The sequence below is a fragment of the Callorhinus ursinus genome, unplaced genomic scaffold, assembly GCF_003265705.2.
Source record: "Callorhinus ursinus isolate GAN/ISIS: 27379988/994484 unplaced genomic scaffold, GSC_fseal_2.0 scaffold22, whole genome shotgun sequence".
Classification (NCBI taxonomy): Eukaryota; Metazoa; Chordata; class Mammalia; order Carnivora; family Otariidae; genus Callorhinus; species Callorhinus ursinus.
The window spans coordinates 19,358,297-19,382,976 of NW_027397084.1; the positions used below are offsets into that span (position 1 = coordinate 19,358,297).

The 24,680-nt window shown below is 33.6% G+C and overlaps 1 protein-coding gene across 1 annotated transcript in view; it reads right to left on the minus strand.

Moving 5' to 3' along the window:
• Positions 1 to 3,813: 3,813 nt before the first annotated feature.
• Positions 3,814 to 24,680, minus strand: part of LOC112837894 (eyes shut homolog) — a 159,306-nt gene continuing 138,439 nt past the window's right edge. Inside the window, 2 exon segments of the mRNA XM_025890501.2 lie at positions 3,814 to 3,999; positions 21,419 to 21,579. Coding sequence (XP_025746286.2) covers positions 3,814 to 3,999; positions 21,419 to 21,579 — 347 coding nt within the window.

The following is a 24,680-nucleotide window of genomic DNA, read 5'->3' on the forward strand; positions in this document are numbered from 1 at the left end:
ATTATTTTCTCTTTTTAATTAAAATTAATTGTTCAATAGACATTTTGTAGAGAACATGAGCATCTTTTGAAATTTGCTTCTAAGATTTTGCATATCTTGCTATTGCAGTAGGTGATATATTATGTAAATTTCTAGATTTTGTGATTGATATAAAAACTGTTAAATTTATATGAAGTACTTATATTTGCAAAATTTGTTAAGCTCTATTTCAGTATTAATTATGAGACAATGTCAAAAGCCATAACAATACTGATTATTTTTAAGATTCCAAAATTTTCTGAGTATCAAGAAAAGTTTACCATAAACAAAGAAACACAAAGTCAGAAAAAATGCAATTATATCACGGAACAAAAAATACTTTTAATAACAAACTCCTGAAAATCATTGTTTCATTTGTTTCATTACACTAATATTTACTTAGTTCTACTGCATGTGTCATTTGTGACTGACTTCTTTCCCATAGCATAAGATTTTCAAGGTGCATCCATACTGTGGCCATGTTTTAGTAATCCATTCTTTCTTATTGCTGAATAATATTCCATGTATAAATATAACACATTTTATTTATCAGTTGATGAACTTTTTCAAAGCACCTGCATGCACCATTTTACATTCCACCAGCAGTATATCAGGGTTCCAGTTTCTCCAAATCCTCACCAATGCCAGTACTTGTTATTAATCTTTCTTTTTGATCATATTATTGATACTAGCAGATGGAAACAGTTATGTTGTTTTCATTTACATTTCCAGTCTTCTTCCATCATTAAACAGAATGTAATTATGTTGCTGCTGCTTTTTCTGCTTCTGCTTCTTCTTCTTCCTCTTCTTCTTCAGAATACTTTATCAAGTTGAAGAAGTTCCACTGTATTCTTCATTTGTCGATTGTTTTTATCACGAAGGGGTGTTAGATTCTGTAAAATGTCTCCCCCCCCGCAACTATTGGAATTATGTGTTATCCTTTATTGCCATCATTCTATTGACATGGTACATTTACATTAATTGATTTTAGGATGTTAAAACCACCTTGTATTCCTGTGATAAATGCCCCATGGCCATGATGTATAATCTTTTTTATATGTTGCTGCATTTGTTGTGCTATAACTATATTGAGGGGTTTTGTGTTCAGATTATCAAGACATATTGGTCTGTAGTTTTCCTGTGATGTCTTGGTTTTGTTATCATGGTAATACCGGTCTAATAGAATGTTTAAAAATGTGTCCTCCTCATTTAGTTTTGGAAGAGTTTGTGAATAATTTCTATTAATTCTGCTTCAATGCTTGCTAGAATTCCCCAGGGAAGCTATTTAGGACTGAACATCTCTTAGTGTGAAGTTTTATTTGTTTGTTGAATTACTAACTTAATCTTTTGGCTTGTAATAAATATATTCAGATTTTCTATTTCCTTTGAGTCAGTTCTAGTAGTTCAATATTTTTCTGGGAACGTCCACATTTCATCACAGCTACCTACATTTTGGGATATACAGTTTTTCATAGTGTTTTCTTATAATCCATTTTCTTTCTGTAATTTAAGTAATGTTTTATCTCTCTTGATTTTAGTAATTTGATTATTCTCTCTCTTAGCATTGGTAAGGCCTATTCATTTTGTTAGTCCTTTCAAAAATGGACTTTTGGCTTTGTTGATATTCTCTATTTGCCTATACTCTACTTAATTAATTTCATTCTACAGTTTATGATTTTCCTCCTTTGGCTTGCTTTAGATTTAATTTTTTTTTCCTTTTCCATTATGTTAAGGTAGAAGTTTAGGATATTGATTAAGATCTTCTTTTTTTTAACACAGGCATTTACAGCTATAATTTTTAGTCTAAATGTTGCATTGCCTACATCCTATGAATTTTTTATTTATTTTAATTAATCTTAAATGATTTTCTAATGTCCCTTGTACATTCACTGACATGTGGAGTGTGTAATTTAATTCTCATATGTTTGTAAATTACTGAATTGCTCATTGTTTTTGATTCCTAATTTCAATACATTGTGGTCAGAAAACATATTTTTTTATTATTATAATCCCCTTAAATATATTACAGCTTGTATTAACATATGATCTATCTTGGAAAATGTTCAATGTGCATTACAGAAGAATGCCATTCTGCTGTTGTTGAGTGGAGTGTTCTATAGTTACCTGCCAGTTCTAATAGATTTATAGTGTTCTTCAATTTTTTTATACTTTTGTTCATCTACCGAATGTTATATCCACTACTGAAAGTGGAGTGTTGGACTTTCCAACTATTATTATTGAATTGGCCATTTCTTTCTTTAATTCTGTCAGGTTTTGTTTCATGTATTTTGAGTTCCTTTTGTTAAGTGCATATATGTTTATAATTGCTACATCTTCTTATGATTCCTTTGTCATTTTAAAATGTTGTTTGTTTTTGCATCAACCATTTTTTCTTTTAAAGTCTATTCTGTCTGATATTAATAGAGATACTCCAGCTTTCTATGGTTGCTGATTGAATGGTATATCTTTTTCACCTTTTACTTTCAACCCATTTGTACATTTAAGTATACAGTTTGTGTCCTATAGATGGTATATACTGTCTATATCCAGAAACTATCTAACCTGAAAATCTTTGCCTTTGATAGGATTTTAATCCATTTTATTTTAATGTTATTATTAATATAGTTGGATTTATGCTTGTCATTCTCATTTTTGTTATCCATATATCTCATGTCATTTTTGTATCTCCAATCTTCTGATACTACTTACTTTTGTATTAAGTAAATATTTTGTAGGGCAAATTTTTAGTATCTATAATGCTGTTTTTACTACATTAGTTGAGTTATTTACTTAATAGTTGCTCTGAAGTTTACCATACACACCTTAACATGTCAGATCTACCACAGATTTAATCTATCACAGATACTAATTTAATTCTAGTGTGATATAGAAAAATTATTACTATAGGTCTTTCTCTTTTCCCCTCTTTTTTTGTGCTAATGTTGTTATACATAATAGAATATATATTATATAAATAATATATAATAACTATATATGCATATGTTTGAGATATAAAGGCCAATCATTTTAAACAACAAAACATTATCATTAATTACTAAAAAAGAGTTCAGGAGGCTAAAAGCAAAAACACAAGAAATAACTAATATTGGCAAGGATGTGGAGAAAAAAGAACCCTTATGTACTGTTGGTGGAAATGCAAATTGGTGCAGCCACTGTGGAAAACAGTATGAAAGTTATATAAAACAGAATATTACTCAACCATAAAGAAGAATGAAATCTTGCCATTTGTAACAACATGGATAGACTTAGAGGGTATAAGGACAAGAGGAATAAGTCAGTCAGAGAAAGACAAATACTATATGATTTTAAATGTAGAATTTAAGAAACAAAACAAAATTAGAAAGCAACAAAATACAACAACAAAAAAAACCCAAACTCTTAAATACAGAGTACAAACTGGTGGTTGCCAGAGGGGAGGTGTGTGAAAGATAGTTGAATAATTCATAAAGGGAATTGAGTACATTTTTAAAAAAATTATTTATTTATTTAAGAGAGAGAAAGAGAGAGAGTATTAGGGAGGAGGGGCAGAGGGAGAATGGAGAAGCAGACTCCCTGCTGAGCTACGTGTTGGGTGAGGAGCTCAATCTCAGGACCCCAAGGTCATGACCTGAGCCTAAGACAGACACTTAACCAACTGAACCACCCAGGTGCCCCAAGAGTACATTTTTTTGATGAGCACTGAGAAATATATAGAATTTTTGAATCATTTAAAAAAATTTTTTTTGACTTGTCAGTACAATTATAACTTTTTGATAAATAGGTAATATTCTTTGTTCAAATGATGCATAAATACCTGGATTTATTAATTTCATCTTTACAAAGAGCTTCATGTTGACACCCCCTTTCTTAATAATCAGTTGTATTTTCCAGAGACATTTTGCAAGACCATCTTGGAATACATAGACACCGATATCCCTTATTGTCTTCCTTAGTCAAACAACTGCATTCATTTGCAAACATCTATAAAAAAATTAAAAAAAAAGAATTTTGTAAATGTCCATCGCATTACAATATTACAGTCATTTCAGTTTGAAGTTCATGTTTTCCTTTGTATATTAAATTCATGTTTTCCTTTAGCAAAGATAAAATAAACTCAGTTTTGATTTATTTCAAAATCATTTTAAACAGTCATATTCAGTTTATTTATGATGGAAATATATATATTGTAAAAAGCTAAATAAATCAACATCCATTTTTCAGTTGTTTTAAAATATCTTTAATGTAATTTGAATCAAAATTTTATAGACATTGCTTATATGTTAGCTGATATGGTGGCAGTAGCATTCTACTGATAACCAGAATCCATGAAAAACTGTTTCCTTTATCACTAGTTTTTTCTCCTTCAGTGAGTTATTTGGACTCATAAAAATGAATTACATAAAATCTTTAACATATCTTTATTTCATATTTACATGGAAGTCATAATTTTACCTGTTTAAAAAATATATATCATTTTAACCATTTTAGAGGTCTTTCACAAATACGCCCAGTGTATTTACCTTAAAGGAGTAAGTAAATTTTGTTGCCAAAGTGCATCTCTTATGGACAGCTTAAAACCAGGCATATCTTTTCCTAAATCTCAGAAGTGAATTCAAAACCACAATAGAACTTTGATAGTTCCTTTTTTTTTTTTTTCCTCTCAATACTTTTGTTTCCTTTATGGTGTTGGTTTATAGCCAATAAATTATTTCTCATCAATGGCTACAATGATTACAAATTTATTTTAATGGTCTGATCCTTTGGTGATAGATCACTGATTTATAGAAATCTAATCTCTTTTGGGTAAGAGTCAACTGAGAATTTCTTTCTCCATTTTTCTATTTGGAGCTCTAGTAAATTAAGAATTTTTAGTCTACTGGGAAAGAGAACATCTCTTTGCATGGACAGATACTTTTTTTTTCAAATGCTATTTACACTTAGCCTACAGCTAAAATATTATAAATTTAATCCCTCAGTTTTCTCTACATGTGTTTGTATGTCTGAGTGTTTGTGCTTCAGAAAAATATATTTATCCCTTACTGTTTGAACGTGTAATCATTTTCTACATGCAGGGGGATTTGTTGTACAGTTTCTTAAATCAAAGCGGTCCTGTTAAAATTTGCTTCCAAAGTTAAATTAGCACTTACAGAAGAAGAAATAATTATTGACATTTTATAACTTACATTATTCTCTCTCTTCATATATATTATTTAATAATGTATAATAATATGTGTATACAAATATACACATATTATTAGCTTTTTCTGAAATTTGTGAGTATATTACACTTTATCAACCCAATTATGTTAGTGTGTAGTTTTTATAAAAAACAAGGATATTATCTTTTCATTATTTCAGTAAAATAATCAAGTTAGGAAATTAACTTTGATATAATATTATATTTTATAACCAATAAATTTTATCCCAAATTTTCCAATTATTCTAATATACTATATACAAATCCAACATATAAATTCTCCTCCTTCAACATGACTAGAAAATACAAAACACCAAAACTTCAAATTACCCAGAAGTAGAATACATACATAAGCACAAGTGATTAATGATTTTGTTTTTAATCCTTGTTGGTCTGTACTGTTTTGTAGAGATTGTATTGGAAAGTTTGAATTTGCATGCCTTCCATTATCTTGTTTACTTTGGAAGTCCTCTTAGTTGATTTGGTTCAATTATGAAAGCAATACAATTTAATTAATCATTCTACAATCCAATTCCTCTTGTGCTCTGCACACACACACATTTTCTTCATTTCTTGTAATAAGCTTTTCAATTTTTTTCTTTTTATTTTTTTGAAGTTTTTATTTTTATTACAGTTAGTTAACATACAGTGTTATATTAGTTTCAGGTGTACAATATAGTAATTTAACCCTTCCATATATCTCCCTGGGTTCATGACAAGTGCCCTCCTTAATCCCCATCATATATATAACCCATCCTCCCACCCACCTTCCTCTGGTAACCATCAGTTTGTTCTCTATATTTAAGAATCTATGTTTTGGTTTGCCTCTCTCCCTTTTTTTTTCCCCATTGCTTATTTGTTTTGTTTCTTAAATTCCACATATGAGTGAAAGTATACGGTATTTGCCTTTCTCTGACTTACTTTGCTCAACATAATACTTTTTGCTCTATCCATGTCTGTGCAAATGATAAGATTTCAATCTTTTTATGGTTGAATAATATTCCATTGTATATATACCACTTCTCCTTTATCCATTCATCAGTTGATGGACATATGGGCTCTTTCCATAATTTGGCTATTGTAGATAATGCTGTTATAAACATTGGAGTGCACATATTCCTTTAAATTAGTATTTTTGTATTCTCTGGGTAAATACCTAGTAATGCAATTGCTAGATAGTAGGATAGTTCTATTTTTAACTTTTTGAGAAACCTCCATACTGCTTTCCACAGTGGCTGCACCAGTTTGCATTCCCAGCAACAGTGTAAGAGGGTTTCCCTTACTCCACATCCTCACCAACACCTGTTGTTTCTTATTGATTTTACCCATTCTGATAGGTGTGAGGTAATATCTCACTGTGGTTTTAACTTGTAATTCCATGATGATCAGTGATGTAATTTCATGATGATGAGTGAGCATCTTTTCATGGGTCTGTTGGCCATCATATGTCTGTTGGCCATCTTCATTGGAAAAATGTCTATTCATGTCTTCTGCCCATTTTTAATAGGATTATTCATTTTTAGATGTTGAATTTTATGTTATCATTGTATTTTCAGCATGCATAGTCCTGTTAAATTGTCTGTATGTATGGTCTGCTTGTAGAGGGGAAATTATACAGGTTTTCAAAAAAGTGGAAGAAGACTAGCCTGCAGAGTCAAGTGTAGTCCCTCAGGACAGGGCCATTTTTTGTGGTTATCCCCTTTTTATTATTCAGACTTTGACACTATGTCTCTGACAGCAGCTTCTGTACTCATTGACTGTCTCCACTTGTAGCACCTGCTCCATCTTCCTATTTGGTTATGTTGTTTGTTTCGGGGACCTAGTCAGGAGTACATAGATTAACCCATTTGGCTCATACAAACTGCTAAAGACCAATGCTTCCCAGATACTGGGTTTCTATACCTTTTTCTTGTTTGTTTGCATCTTTTTAGTATAGTCTGAGATGATTCGATACAACATAAGGAAAAAATTAAACACTACCAACTTACCATCCTGAAAGCCTAGAGTCTGTGAAGACTTGTGTATACTTAATTCTCAATTTCTACTAAAAAATATTTAAAAATGCATAATTTGTTATTTTATAATGAAGAGAAAAATGCCATACACTAAAGACTTATTGTATTTTCAGTTATTATAAATTTAGGTCACTAAATAATACATAATAAAATCTTAGAAAATATAATGTTTTAACAACAACGAATAATAGTGCAGGAATCAGACTATGGCAAACTATTACTCCACAAAGAAATATACTTTTCTTTTTTGCTTTATTTTCAAAATAATTATTACTGGGATTTAAGAAAACCTGAAAGAACTAAAAGAAAACTTGTCTAATGAATTTTCCTCAAAATAATATATAAAAAAATACTATCCTTGGTGTAAAGATTGTAATATGAACACCTAAATTACACTCAAAGCTTTGTTAAGACTCTTTTAGTACATGTTGAAGATGGTTAATTTTTCTTACTGCAATTATTTACTATCTCTCAAAACCATTGCAAGTAATTGCTGCAATTGAAAAATACTTAATTTGGTATTTCAGTAGTGTTTCTCATCTGTTCATATAGTCTAGTCTTCTACTAAAATTTTAGTTTTCTTTAATTAAATTTAGACATAAGAAAAGATCTCCCAGAAAACCTTTTAAGACAGTAAATTATATCAATGGGTACATACAAAGTTGAATCTACAATGCACATTTAGGGGAAAGATTTCTCAATTTTTGAATATATGGAAAATCAAGAAATCTACTTCAATAAATCCATTAACCCTCTGAAATTTTGTGCAAAACATCGTGCTTGTGTGTGCATAAGTTATTGTGAGAGAACTGTTTCTAGCTTTCATCAGATTTTCAATGGATTCTGATTTAAAAAAAAAGAAAGAAAGAAAGGTTGAAATCTACTCATGTATGTCCAAGATTAGAGTAAGAGAAATTACTCTGGGAAGTTCAGCACTTACATGTATTAATATGTGATTACTGTTATACTAATTATTATAATCAACTTATAATAGTTAACTTATAATTATATTATAATTAATAATCAATTATTAACATCTGTAATTGTACAAAAAACAATATTAAAAATGTACATGAAAAATGGAATGAGATTTTATTTTATTCTTGATAATTAAAGAATATTTATTTGATAAGGAAATGTAATATAGTCATAAATCTGGGCAATAGATAATCTTTTCTTCCCAAGGAGAAGTAAAACAGTACTAGAAAATCCTTTTATGGGAATTCATTATTACTGATGTAGGTAGGTAACACAATACTACACACAAAATTAACTTGGGCTGACTAGAAGTTAAGCTACAAGAATATTTACAACATACTTCAGAAAAATGTTCTGTATATATAAGTAAATGACTAAATAATGCTATCATTCCATGGAAAATCATATTTTTGTATAAATTATTTTGCCATTTCCATATTATATTGGTAAAATCACTTAGTAAAGAGATACCAAAGGGGAGAAACTCTAAGACCTAATATATGACATATTTACCATTTGTTGGCCCATGTCAATTAAATAGATCCATAGGGGTGCCTGGGTACCTCAGTCAATAAGCATCTGCCTTCAGCTCAGGTCATGATCCCGGGGTCCTGGGATGGAGCCCTACATTGGGCTCCCTGCTTGGTGGGAAGCCTGCTTCTCCCTCTCCCACTCCCCCCTGCTTGTGTTCCTGCTCTCTGCTATCTCTCTGTCAAAAAAAAAAAAAAGCCTTAAAATCAATCAATCAGTCAATCAATCAATCAATCCGTAAAGAGACTTCACCCATAGGAGTGAGTGACTTCTTTATAAGATATGTAGAAACCTGGATTCTTAGAAAAGTATTTGTCAAAGTAAAAATTGCACTAGACAAAATTCAACAAGAAAGAAAGGCTTTATTCAAGACTATTGCAATAGAAGAGAGAGATGGAACTCTACTTTGCTGAAACAAGACAAGAAAGATTTTAAGTGCTGGCATTAGCTAGAGGAAAAGTGCTGGAGGAAATTAGGGGAGAGACTGAACAATGAAATGAGTAAGGAACATTGAGTTATTCTTGAGTTTGCAAAGGTTTTGCCTTGTTAGTAGGCCTTCTGTGTTTGCTAATTGGTGCCCACTGAAGTTAGGCTCCTACTCTCTCTCTCACAGGGTGTTTACATTTACATCTCTCTCTCTCAATGTTTACATTTCAAAGAAATAGTTCCCAGGTCCTTGAGAAAGACAGTTCCTGGGTGCTAAAACTGGCAAGAGGGGGAAAGTCTATTTGCATATATTTCAGAGAGACAGAAAATGAACTTATAATTGCAAATTTCCTGAAGTAAATGCTCTAAGATAAAGGAGATCAGGGGTCTATAATCAATAAGAAGCCTATCTAAAATTCAGTTAAGGTGAGGGGAACATTAAGAATGCCTTGGTTATATTCCTAGCTAAATAAAAACATATTTGGATGAATTAGAATCCAAATTTATACTGGCTTGGACCTAGTAAAAAAATACTGAAATAGTTAAATCTGATAAAGATCTTTCCTATTCCAACTTTTAGTGTCCGTCTGTTTCTTCTATGTGGTTTTAAAAGCATTCTCTGTCCCCAGTAACTCATAATAATATATAATCTCATAACCTTTTTGTAGCAAAGTGTAAAAAAAAAAGAACTCACTTATATTTATGTGCTTTCCTTCCAGAAGTGTTTGCATTTAAAAAGACCTAAAGAGAGGGCATTTTTTAACACAAAGAAAGGAAAGAATACTTTTGGAATTTTAGTCTTTGTAGATGAGAAATGAAATGAACCAAATTTCCTGTCCTATATTTAAAAATACTGAGAAAAATATATATAAAAAAACTTACTCTTTGCTCCATGAAATACTTTTTCTTGGAAAGTAAGACTGTGAACGAACTAAAATAAGTTATTTACCAAGCATAAGAGCTTGTTCATCAACCTCACTTTAAGATTCTCATCACATTCTGTCCACCAGTACAAAGCTTTATTCATGAACTCTAAGCAATCCTTATAAGTACCCACCCCCTACAACTAAGGCTCTAGAGCATATAAACATCTTTCCATAAATTCTTCCTCTGAGACACTAGTAAGACTCTATTAGGTGTTGTTTTCCATTATTGCAGCAAATCTAAAAGAATTAGTTTCTCTTGATCAACAGAATTGTCTGGTGGTCTTTTGGAGGCTCAGTTGTGAACAAACACAAAATACTGCAAAATCCAATTAAAATACTCTCACTACAAAAGCTCACGACCCTAGACCACAAACAGTGCACTACTGTGGGACCACTGGACATTTATCTCTCCTCAGCTGTGACAGGGACATAGGTATAGTATCAGCTCTGACCTCCCAATTTATTTTCATCAAATTCCCAAATGCTATTTTTTTTCTTTTAAGAATAAGGAAATATTTTAGGAATCCTTTGATTATGTGATCCAATTTGATCCAAAGAGAAAAGAAATTGTCTCACTTCTCTGGTGAGTCTAAAAGAGTATTCTACTGGAAGAGGACAAGCATAGCTCTCACAGTTTCAACATTCAGATGACCTAAATAAAAATGAGTTGGGAAAGTCACAGTAATCTACATTCTTTGAACACAATTTTCCTTGAGTCACCTTTTCAAAATCTTGTGAACACTTGTCCAGCTCTTAGTGTGGACTGACTACTCTTTGGTAGGTTTTGGTGACATGACATTGCACAGGCACCTACTGAGTTTTCATGGGGCCTTCTCAGTCTCATAAGCTTCAATACCACACATTCCTCCCTTCATGTTGTTAAGTCAGATACATATCTCTTTAATTGCTATACTTTCTCAAAGAACAATCTGAAATTGCAGGGACCACTGTGGAGAAAATTTGACATGAACAAGATCATTCATTTGACAGATATATTAGAACAAAAAAAGAAAGACTCTCATGAGGAGACTCTCCATCCCATGTGTCTAATAGAGAGATTACTCTGTTGAATGCACAAGGCCCCTCTTTCATGCTTCTGGGATTAATAAGCACTAGATTTTTAATTATATTGCTCAATGGAATTATCAAGGATGTGAGTTATTGTTTAAACTGTTACTAAACAATCCAAAGAATTGGATACCTGAGACTAGAATGGGAAGATGGAGTTTATTGAGTAGATAATTACAGTACACTTTCAAGAGTGTTTAAACTATCTACAATAATAAGTTGTGTATATGTGTATGTGTGTAGAAAATGAGCTTTACTGCATTTAAGCCTATCCTGCTCTTTGAAGATAGAAGATGATTAACCTTTAATAGTCATGTATTTGCCTGAAGCTAGCTCCCCATTGCTATTTCATCTTTTTTTTTTTTTTGGTTGGGAAATTTTTAAAAATTACTTTATCATAAATACATTTTCTATCAATATATGTATATTTTAGGACTATTGTTCAGATAAACATTCAGAAATGAAAGGAAAAGGACAATGAGTAACTGTGCTTTATATATTTTCCCTTTGCCAAAAAATTGAACAAACAGAAAATATGTACCTGTGTGTGTAATATGATTAGTCTTTTAGATGAAAAGAAAATTATGCCCTTAGAAATCTGGCAAAGCCAAAAGTCTTGCTTTTTTAAATATATGAATGCTGAGGTTTATTTACATTAAAAAGAGCTTATGTAATTTCCCAATAAATAAATGAATCCTTAGGCAATTAGAATGATTTAATATATCTTTTAAAGAACTATTCTAGTATAGAGGAGAAGAGGGTGACAGAGGAGTAGAACTAAATTTCGTCTGGTCCCAGGAATTCATCTAGATGGTGATCAAACCAATCTGAACACCTACAAACTCAAAAAAAGACTGAAGAAAGGAATAGCAGCAACTCTATGAACAGAAAAGATACCACTTTCTGGAAGGTAGGACGTGAGGAGAAGTGAATCCAAGGGGATATTCATGAAGATAGAGGTGGGGAAGGGGGCCTCCACCAGCTGCTGCCTGAAAGTGATAGAGGAGCTGAGCCCCAAATTGGAACTTTTAGAAGTCAGCTCTGCTGAGGGACGTTGCTCCAGTGGCAGGGGGTGGAACCCTCGCTGGGACAGTGTGGTCTCAGGACCCTCAGGGTACAGGAAGACCAGGGGTACCTCAGTGTGGCAGAGCTCACAGGTATCGAAGTGGAGAAGTCGGCTGCAGAGACAGAGCCAAGGAGCGGGCTCTCCGCTCAGGGTTGCCATAAACCATGATCTGCGGCACAGTTGGGCCACTGTTCTTCTAGCAGAGATCCAACAAGTGGCAGATTGGGGAGATTCCCCCTCCTCCCTGGGAGGAGCAGCGTGGGAGCACACTGCAGGGATCTGCTGGGTTTGGAGACTCCACAGGGGTCATGTGCCAGAGATAGAAACACTGGGTCACAGGCCAGGTGAGCACAGAGTGCTGCTGGAGACCAGGGAGACGGGAGTGACTGACTGCTTTTCTCTGGCGGTGCACTGAGGAGTGGGGTCCCGAGTACTCGGCTCCTCCGGGCAGAGATTGGGAGGCCACCATTTTCACTCTCGTCCTCCAAAGCTGTATGGAAAGCTTGCAGGGAACAAAAGCTCCTGAGAGCAAACCCGAACAGATTACTTAGCCCAGACCAGCAAGGGAGGGTCAATTCTGCCTCCAGCAAAGACATTTAGGAACCACGGCAACAGGCCTCTCCCCCAGAAGATCAGCAAGAACAGCCAGCCAAGACCAAGTTTACCGATCAATGAGAATGGCAGAACTCCAGCACTAGGGGAATACTGCACATAGAATTCATGGCTTTTTTCCCGTGATTCTTAATCTTTCAAAGTTAATTTTTTTTTAATTTTCTTTATTTTTTATTTTTCTATTTTTAAAATTTTTTTCCCTTTTTCAACCAACATCTTATCAATCCCTTTTTTAAAAATCTTTTTTATTTTTCATTTTTAGGGTCATATTCTATACCTTCATAGTAGTTAACCTTATTTTTGGTATATATATATAAGTTGTTCTCTCCTTAAAATTTTGAGATATATTTTCTTCTAACAGACCAAAATATACCCTAAATCTCTAGTGTATGGCTTTGTTCTACTCTCCTGACTGATCACATTCTCTCCCCTTTTTTTTTCTTTTTCTAAGTTTTCTTCTTTCATTTTTCAACCAAATTCTTATTAATTCCTTTTATAAAATCTTTTATAATTTTCATCTTTACAGTTATATTCCATCCTTTCATCGTATTTACTCTTATTTTTGTACATATGTAAGCTTTTCTTTCTTTAAAATTTTGGGAGGCAGTTGCTTCTAACAGACCAAAATACGCACAAAATCTAGTGTGTAGCACTGATCTATTCACCAGCCTATCATATTTGATCATGTTCTTTTTTTTATCTTTTTCTTTCTTTCTTTCTTTCTTTCTTTCTTTCTTTCTTTCTTTCTTTCTTTCTTTCTTTCTTTCTTTCTTTCTTTCTTTTTCTTTCTTTCCCTTTCATTTCCCCCAGCTGCAGGTCTCTTCTGATTTGTTTAGTGTATATTTTTCGGGGGTCATTGTTACCCTTTTAGCATTTTGTTCTCTCATTCATCAATTCTCCTCTGGATAAAATGACAAAACGGAAAAACTCACCTCAAAATAAAGAACAAGAGGCAGTACTGACTGCCAGGGACCTAATCAATACGGACATTAGTAAGATGTCGGAACTAGAGTTCAGAATGATGATTATAAAGAAACAAGCTGGGCTTGAAAAAAGCATGGAAGATAAAGAATCCCTTTCTGGAGAAATAAAAGAACTAAAATCTAACCAAGTCAAAATCAAAAAGGCTATTAATGAGGTGCAATAAAAAATGGAGGCTCTAACTGCTAGGATAAATGAGGCAGAAGAGAGATTTAGTGTGATAGAAGAACAAATGATGGAGAATAAAGAAGCTGAGAAAAAGAGAGATAAACAATTACTGGATCACGAGGGTAGAATTCGAGAGATAAGTAACACCATAAGAAGAAACAATATTAGAATAATTGGGATCCCAGAAGAAGAAGAAAGAGAGAAGGGCAGAAGGAATATTGGAGTAAATTATAGCAGAGAACTTCCCTAATTTGGGGAAGGAAACAGGCATCAAAATCCAAGAGGTACAGAGAACCCCCTCAAAATCAGTAAAAATAGGTCAACACCCCGACATCTAACAGTAAAGCTTACAAGTCTCAAAGACAAAGAGAAAATCCTGAAAGTAGCTCGGGACAAGAGGTCTGTAACCTACAATGGTAGAAACATTAGATTGGCAACAGACCTATCCACAGAGACCTGGCAGGCCATAAAGGACTGGCATGATATAATCAGAGACTAAATGAGAAAAATATGAAGCCAAGAATACCATATCCATCTAGGCTGTCATTGAAAATAGAAGGAGAGATAAAAAGCTTCCAGAACAAACAAAAACAAAGAATATGGAAACACCAAACCAGCCCTACAAGAAATATTGAAAGGGGTCCTCTAAGTAAAGAGAGAGCCTAAAAGTAACATAGACCAGAAAGGAACACAAACAATGTACAGTAACAGTCACCTTACAGGCAATACAAAGGCACTAAATTCATATCTTTCAACAGTTACTCTGAATATAAATGGGCTAAGCATCCCAGTCAAAAGACACAGGCAATCAGATTAGATAAAAAAAAAACAAAAAAAAAAACAAGACCCATCTATATGCTGTCTGGAAGAGACTCATTTTAGACCCAAAGACACTGGCAGATTGAAAGCGAGGGGTGGAAAACCATTTACCATGCTAGTGGACATCAAAAGAAAGCTGGGGTAGCAATCCTTGTATCAGACAAATTAGATTTTAAAACAAAGACTATAATAAGAGATGAGGAAGGACACTATATCCTACTTAAAGGGTCTATCCAACAAGAAGATCTAACAATTGTAAATATCTATGTCCCTAACATGGGAGCAGCCAATTATATAAGCCAATTAATATAAGCCAATTAATAGCAAAGAAACACATCAACAACAATACAATAATAGTGGGGGACTTTAACACCCCATTCCCTGAAAAGGATAGATCATCTAAGCAAAAGATCAACAAGGAAATAAAGGCTTTAAATGATACACTGGGTCCAATGGACTTCACAGATATATTCAGACCATTCCATCCCATATCAACAGAATACACATTCTTCTCTAGTGCTCATGGAATATTCTCCCAGAATAGATCACATCCTAGGTCACAAATCAGGTCTCAACCGGTACCAAACGATCGGAACATTCCCTGCATATTTTGGACCACAATGCTTTGAAACTAGAACTCAATCACAAGAAGAAAATCAGAAAGAACTCAGATACATGGAGGCTAAAGAGCATCCTACTAAAGAATGAATGGGTCAACCAGGAAATTAAAAGAAAATTTAAAAAATTCATGGAAACCGATGAAAATGAAAACACAACTCTTCGAAATCTTTGGGATGCAGCAAAGGCGGTCCTAAGAGGCAAGTATATAGCAATGCAAGCCTTTCTCAAGAAACAAGAAAGGTCTCAAATCCACAACCTAACCCTACACCTAAAGGAGCTGGAGGAAGAACAGCAAATAAAGCCTAAACCCAGCAGGAGAAGAGAAATAATAAAGATCAGAGCAGAAATCAATGAAATAGAAACCAAAAGAACAGTAGAACAGATCAACGAAACTAGGAGCTGGTTCTTTGAAAGAATTAACAAGATTGATAAACCCCTGGCCAGACTTATCAAAAAGAAAAGAGAAAGGGCCCAAATAAATAAAATCATGAATGAAAGAGGAGAGATCAAAACCAACACCAGGGCGCCTGGGTGGCTCAGTTGGTTAAGCAACTGCCTTCGGCTCAGGTCATGATCCTGGAGTCCCGGGATCAAGTCCCACATCGGGCTCCCTGCTCGGTGGGGAGTCTGCTTCTCCCTCTGACCCTCCCCCCTTCTCATGTGCGCTCTCTCTCTCTCTCTCTCTCATTCTCTCTCTCTCAAATAAATAAATAAAATCCTTAAAAAAAAAACAAAACAAAACCAACACCAAAGAAACACAATTATAAGAACATATTATATGCAAATATATGCCAGTAAATTAGATAATCTGGAAAAAAATGGATGCAATCCTGGAGAAGTATAAACTACCAAAACTGAACCGGGAGGAAATAGAAAACCTGAACAGAGCTATAACCAGTAAGGAAATTGAAGCAAAAATCTCCCAAAAAACAAGAGCCCAGGGCTGGATGGCTTCCCAGGGGAATTCTACCAAACATTTAAAGATGAATTAATACCTATTCTTCTGAAACTGTTCCAAAAAATAGAAATGGAAGGAAAACTTCCAAACTCGTTTTATGAGGCCACCATTACCTTGATCCCCAAACCAGACGAAGACCCCATCAAAAAGGAGAACTACAGACCAATATCCCTGATGAGCATGGATGCAAAAATTCTCACCACCAATACTAGCCAATAGGATCCAACAGTACATTAAAAGAATTATTCACCAAGACCAAGTGGGATTTATTCCTGTGCTGCAAGTTCGGTTCAACATCCGCAAATCAATCCATGTGATAAAATACATTAATAAAAGAAAGAACAAGAACCATATGATCCTCTCAATAAATGCAGAAAAAGCATTTGACAAAGTACAGCATTCTTTCTTGATTAAAACTCTTCAAAATGTAGGGATAGAGGGTACATACCTCAATATCATAAAAGCCATCTATGAAAAACCCACAGTGGATATCATCCTCAATGGGGAAAAACTGAAACATGGCAGGGATGTCCACTATCACAACTGCTGTTTAACATAGTACTAGAAATCCTAACCTCAGCAATCAGACAACAAAAATAAATAAAATACACCAGGATAGGCAAAGAAGTGAAACTCTCACTCTTTTCAGATGATATGATACTTTATGTGGAAAACCCAAAAGACTCCACCCCAAAACTGCTAGAACTCATACAGGAATTCGGTAAAGTGGAAGGTTATAAAATAAATGCCCAGAAATCAGTGGCATTCCTATACACCAACAAGACAGGAGAAAGAGAAATTAAGGAGTCTATCCCATTTACAACTGCACCCAAAACCATAAGATACCTAGGAATAAATCTAACCAAAGAAGCAAAGATACTGTACTCAGAAAATTATAGAATACTTGTGAAAGAAATTGAGGAAGACACAAAAAGATGGAAAAACGTTCCATGCTCATGGATTGGAAGAAAAAATATTGTGAAAATATCTATGCTACCTAGAGCAATCTACACATTTAATGCAATCCTTATCAAAATTCCATCAACTTTTGGGCACCTGGGTGGCTCAGTTGGTTAAGTGACTGCCTTCGGCTCAGGTCGTGATCCTGGAGTCCCGGAATTGAATCCCACATCGGGCTCCCTGCTCGGCAGGGAGTCGGCTTCTCCCTCTGACCCTCCCCCCTCTCATGTGCTCTCTCTCTCTCTCTCAAATAAATAAATAAAATCTTTAAAAAAATCCATCAACTTTTTTCAAAGAAATGGAACAAATAATCCTAAAATTTGTATGGAACCAGAAAAGACCTCGAATAGCCAGAGGAATGTTGAAAAAGAAAAGCAAAGCTGGCGGCATCACAATTCCGGCCTTCAAGCTCTATTACAAAGCTGTCAGCATCAAGAGAGTATGGTACTGTCAGAAAAACAAACACATAGATCAATGGAACAGAATAGAGATGCCAGAAATGGACTCTCAACTCTATGGTCAACTAATCTTTGACAAAGCAGGAATGAATGTCCAACGGAAAAAAGATCTCTTCAACAAATGGTGTTGGGAAAATTGGACAGCCACATGCAGAAGAATGAAAATGGACCATTTCCTTACACCACACACAAAAACAGACTCAAAATGGATGAAAGACCTGAATTTGAGACAGGAATCCATCAAAATCCTTGAGGAGAACACAAGTAGCAACTTCTTCGACCTCAGCCACAGAAACTTCTTCCTAAACACATAGCCAAATGCAAGGGAAGCAAGGGCAAATTTGGGACATCAGCAAGATAAAAAGCTTTTGCTCAGCAAAGGAAACAGTCAACAAAACCAAAAGACAACTGACAGGATGGGAGAAGATATTTGCAAATGACACAGCAGATAGGGCTAGTATCCAAAATCTATAAAGAACTCATCAAACTCAACACCCAAAGAACAGATAATCCAATCAAGAAATGGGCAGAAGACATGAACAGACATTTCCGAAAAGAATACATACAAATCGCCAATGGACACATGAAAAAGTGTTTAACATCACTCAGCATCAAGGAAATATATATCAAAACCTCAATGAGATACAACCTCACACCAGTCAGAATGGCTAAAATTAACAAGTCAGGAAATGACAATTTTGGCAGTGATGCGGAGAAAGGGGAACCCTCCTACACTGTTGGTGGGAATGCAAGCTGGTGCAGCCACTTGGGAAAACAGTATGGAGGTTCCTCATAAAGTTGAAAATAGAGCTACCCTACCACCCAGCAATTGCACTACTGGGTATTTACCCCAATGATACAAATGTAATGATCTGAAGTGGTACATGCACCCCAATGCTGATAGCAGCAATGTCCACAATAGCCAAACTATGGAAAGAGCCAAGATGTCCATCAACAGATGAATGGATAAAGAAGATGTGATACACACACACACACACACACACACACACACACACACACACACACAATGGAATATTATGCAACCATCATAAAACCTGATTCTTGCCATTTGCAACAATGTGGTTGGAACTAGAGGGTATTACGCCAAGTGGAATAAGTCAGTCAGAGAAAAACAAGTATCATATAATTGCACTGATATGAGGAATTTGAGAAACAAGGCAGAGGATCATAGGGGAAGGGGTGGGGGAGTGAAACAAGATGAAACCAGAGAGGGAGACGAACCATAAGAGACTCTTAATCTCAGGAAACAAACTGAGGGTTGTTGGAGTGGTGGGGGGGTGGGATGGATGGGGTGGATGGGTGATGGATGTTGGGGAGGGTATGTGCTATGGTGAGCGCTGTGAATTGTGTAAGATTGATGAATCACATACCTGTACCTCTGAAACAAATAATACAATATATGTTTAAAAAAAAAAAGAAGATAGTAGGAAGTGAAAAATGAAGGGGGGGAAGTCAGAGTGGGAGATGAACCATGAGACACTATGGACTCTGAGAAACAAACTGAGGGTTTTAGAGGGGAGAGGGGTGAGGGAATGCATTAGCCCAGTGATGGGTATTGAAGAGGGCACGTACTGCATGGAGCACTGGGTGTTATACACAAACAATGAATCATGGAACACTACATCAAAAACTAATTATGTAATGTATGGTGACTAACATAACATAATAAAATACAATTAAAAAATAAAATAAAGAACTATTCTATCATTGTTTCCTTAGATTATTATTACAAAAATATCAAATTGAAATAATTGAAATTTTAATAATGGATATCATTTAAAAGGTTTTTAATCTTGTGAATTCTTATTGATTCTACTACATTTATGTATTGGAATGTTTTACTGATGATACTACAAATCAAAAGGACTTAACATGATGGTGTAAACTGCAATTTCCAAATCTTTGGTTAACATCAAGACTTTATACTGACATTAAATTGAATTAACAAATTATTATTGGATACCTGCACAACTTTTGAGTAAGAAATATATACAAATATTATTCTCTAAATATAATTTTAAATTATCCCTTTTCCTTACAGAATAAAAACTAGGACATGCAAATGTTAAGTGATGTGTATTTATGTTTATATGTGTATATCTATGTTTATTTTGCCTAACATAAAAGTTGTCAAAGTGATATGAAATGTGTGCTCATGAAAAAATAAAATAACTAACAGTTATTGGATTGCTATCTTTGTGTTTTTTCTTGAGTCTAAAAAAGCAAATATTACTTTATTTAAATTTGGTAATTATTTTTAAAGAATACAGAGAAATAGAAATATGTATACAAGATAACTATGATTTGCTTGCTTGTTTCTTAAGAGAAGGTATGCATTTACTTAATTCGTAAATTTAATATAATATGTAATGCTCTTTTATATGCTGATAAAATTAAATATATCTTAAAGATTAAAACTTTAATCATCTATCTGCATAGTCATGCATCTTTGAATGGCTAAATACATTTATGTAAAACTATATTAAGCTTAATGCCAATGTTTGTGAATTTTAAAAATATGTATATATTTGAGGGCTTAAGTGAAATTAAAAGTTCTGAGAAATTTGAAGTCTATTTGCCTGTTTTTGTAATGCTCTCCAGCTGGTTCCTTTTTTTTTTTTTTCAAAAATTTTACTTATTCATTTGTCAGAGAGAGAAAGAGAAAGAGGGTACAAGCAAGGGGAGCTGTAGGCAGAGCAGGCAGACAGGCAAAGGGAGAAGCAGGCTCCCCGCTGATCAAGGAGCCTGATGTGGGACTTGATCCCAGGACCCTGGGATTATGACCTGAGCCAAAAGTAGATGCTTAACTGACTGAGCCACTCAGGCATCCCTCCAGCTGGTTCTTTTTGAAGTAAATAAGTGACTTGTATTATTTTTTATAATGTTAGCTCGGTGTTAATAGCTTTATTCATAATGAAAAGGCTTTACTGAAAATTTTATATGAAATATATACCAAACATAAAGTTAGAATATGGTTTTTGTTTCTATAAAATAACCAAATTAAAGTTTTGTTAATTCTCTAAACTTTTTGGAAAATTCCTCAATCTCTTTGATAACAAGTTCCTTATTTGTTTAAAATTAAGATTCTAAAATTTTTCTTATTGTTATTTGCTTGATAATATTACCTAATTTGTATGAGATAGACATAAGATGGGGAAGTGAGGGCCACTCCTTGTATTCTTGCCTTAGGCCCCATAATTGTAATGTGGTAAAATTGTCCAGAGATTAGATATCTCCTAGAAATGTATGTATATTCCAAAAGGCAATGGGAATGCTTTATGATCTTTAAAAAAAAGAGTGACATAATCACAACTGTGTTCAAGAGGCTTTAATTGGTCAACAAACTCTAGCATGAATAGAACACAAAAAGACTAGAGATAAAATGAAATAATTTTTTATTACCTATCGTTTAAAGCGTAAAAAAATGAAAGATTTCCAAGTAGATTGTTGAGAATTTGTTTCTGAGGTTATATTTCATCTACACACACATATTGAACCTGAATGTGCAACTGTAGCAATTTTAGCTTTTTTTTTCAAATCAGAAAATTATGAGTTAAAGAGACAAATCAGGAACTACTACATAAATGTACCTTACCTCTATTGTTCCTTCACATAGGAACCAACGTACGTAATCAAGGTCTTCAGATGTGTTCACATAGACTGCATCTTCAGTATAGTTTGCAGAGAGAAAGCAGTAGGCATCAATAATAATAATAATAATAATAATAGCTGCTTCATAATTTCCATCTTCAGATCCTTTCAAGGAGACTGAAAATTAAATAATCTTTCACAAACTTAAATTTACATGAAATTATCAAAGACAGTCATCAAATTACTTGGTAATATCAATTTGACAATGTCTATCACAAAATAAGCTTCTATATGTATAGAATACCAAATCTGATAAAGACAAAGTAGAATAAGGCCCAACTTTCTCATTTTAAAAATGAACTGAGAAATAGAGCATCAAAACAAGACACATATTCCAGGTCAGAGTATTTTTTAAAATAATTAAATGTCAAATAAATTTCCAATTAATGATTATAAAGATGATTTAATAGATACAAATATAATAAATTTTGTATTAAAAGCACTTTTATTCTTTATATACTATAGCTGCACAAACAATTATTTCAAAAGATATTTGGAAAACATCCTTAAAATCTTTATAATAGAAAAATCATTAGCACCTCATCCTAGCCCTCTGATAAAAAAGAAGGGAGTATATTTATGTGGGGGTGGGAGGGTGTCAGTATAAACATAGACATGTGTATATATACATATATAATTTAGCTATTTTGCACTCTGTTAGACATAATATCTGTAATTCAATAAAAAATGACATTGCAGGAAAGCAAAAGAATGTGACCTATATTCAAGAGGAAAGAGTAAAAACAGATGACCCAGACTTAGAATTATATAAAGATTGTAAAATATCTATGATAAATATGTTGAAGTATCTATAGAAAATGGTTAATATAATTGGTAAACAGGGAATTAGGGAATGAGAATTTGGGAAATGAAATGTAAACAAACAAACAAAGATATCCCAGAATTGTGGAAAGAAAGGAACTAATTATGCTGAACCTAGAACCTGTGATTTTTATTAATGGTGTAATTCTCAGGTAGTGAAACAACATAGGAGACTGGATACAGTTTCTCTTAAACATAACTAAGCCTCCTAGTAAAGTGACCAATAAAATTTGTTAGGTAGATAATATTTATCCACAGAATCCTAGCAAATAGTCCTGTTTTAGAATTGCTTATGGTTAACAAACCTAAAATCTAGTGTTTGTGAGACATGACTTCCTAGATAATATTATTTTCTTACAATAACACAACTTACAACTGAATTGTAGAGATGGTTCACAAGCTGAAATCTTCCTGCTGTGTGCAAATCTATTTAGATATCTTATATGTAACTCTAGAAAAAAAAGGAAGAAGGTGGGAAGCCTTGAGGAATGTTCCAAACCTTTCAACCTTACCAGTGTAATTTAACTGCTAGTAATTTTAAGATTATAAAAATTATTACTAGTTTAGTAATAAAATAACCAGTGGGTGAGATTATTAGCAGGTCAGCCACAAGAGAAGAAAATATCAGTAAATTTAATGATGCCAATAAGAATCAGATCTTCAATATGCTGGGATAAAATAACTGAAATATGGCTATCCTATCCTATATTATCAATTGATAAATGCTCCTTTCTATTTTCTGAAGGAGTTTAAATAGAATTAGATGAACTCTTTATTGAATATTTGGGAGAACTTTGATAAAGACAATATATTTCTAGTGGTTTTCTTTGTGGAAATATATTTTAAAACTATTTAATTATTTTAGAGCTTATAGGACTATTCTGATTTTATCTATATTATTGAATCAGTTCATCAACTAGTATTTTTCTATGAATTTATCCATTTCATCTAAGTTGTCCAATTTATAGGCACGGAGTTTTCTATAATGATGTATCTGATTAAATATTTGGACCTGAGATATCATCCCTTCTTCCTCCCAAAGCCTCAAAAAGGAGGTAATGATAAAATAAAACAAAAGTCTTAACTCACAAAGAGAATGAGGAGGAGGCAACAGTGAGCAAATACTTTTTGAGCAAATATTTTCAATAAATTTCAAGAAGCTGAAAAGGTGCTGGAAATGTAGTGACAAAATTATCGGAATGGCAATAATCAAAAGACAAAAGTGTAAATAGAGGGCATACTTAAACAAATTCATGTACTTGGCAGATATCTTAAGATGCTCAGGACTTAAACATGTCTGAGAATGTAGTACTGGGTTCTGGCAACAGGGAAAGTAGTTGACATAGCTTTTTTTTTCAAATCACAAATCCAGATAATTATTCTGACCCACCACTCATCCCGGTGCTGGCCCACAAACAAATAATTTTCAAGGTTTATTCTCAGGAGAAAGAGGATCTTAGAGTCTCCTGCCTCAAGGATACCAAGCTCATTGGAATTCTGCCATTGAATGGCCAGCTGTCAACTTGCAATCCTCCAATAGAGCTGCCATTTATCAAAACCCATGTTCACATGGTAAGCTCCCAATAAGTATTGTTATGTCATCGCCATTAAATATGATTATCCAACATTTGGCAGAAAGGTTCCAAATAAGAAAGAACAAACCATCATTAAAAATACTTAGAAACAGAGACACTGAATGGAAGACAAAAATTTAAAGCTAATCAAAACTGTAATAATCTTAGAATTACAAGAAAACTTGTTTTATCTAAATAAAAGAACAGAATGTCATGGCAATGTACAATTAGACAAGAGTAAAAATGTCTAGAAAAGTAAAAAAAAAATAATAAAAAATTCAACACTAGTTTTCATATATTTAATTGGGGGAATAAAGTAGAAAATAGGGCAAAATAAAAAGAAATGGAAAAGATAAGAATTATGAGAAAATGAGATCAATTTAGGAGAGGCAATATCAAATTTTTGGACTTAGAGTCACAGAAATAGGAAAGAGAAAAGACGGATTATTAGTGAAATAATACAAAGACTACCCCAAAATTGAAAAGCACATGCTTCCATATAAAAGGTTTATCAAGTGCTTACACATGAACAAGAATACAGTCATGGGAATGTAAATTGGTGCAGCCACTATGGAAATCAGTATGGAGGTTCCTCAAAAAATTAAAAATAGCACTCTTAGATGGTCCCACAATTCCAGTTCTTAGTATTTATTTCAAGTTAACAAAAATACTAATTCAAAAAGATATATGCATCCCCATGTTCACTGCAGAATTATTTACAATAGCTAAGGCATGAACAGTCTAATTGCCGATCAGTGGATGAATAGCACCTGTGCACACACGTGCACGCGCGCAACCCCCCCCCCACAG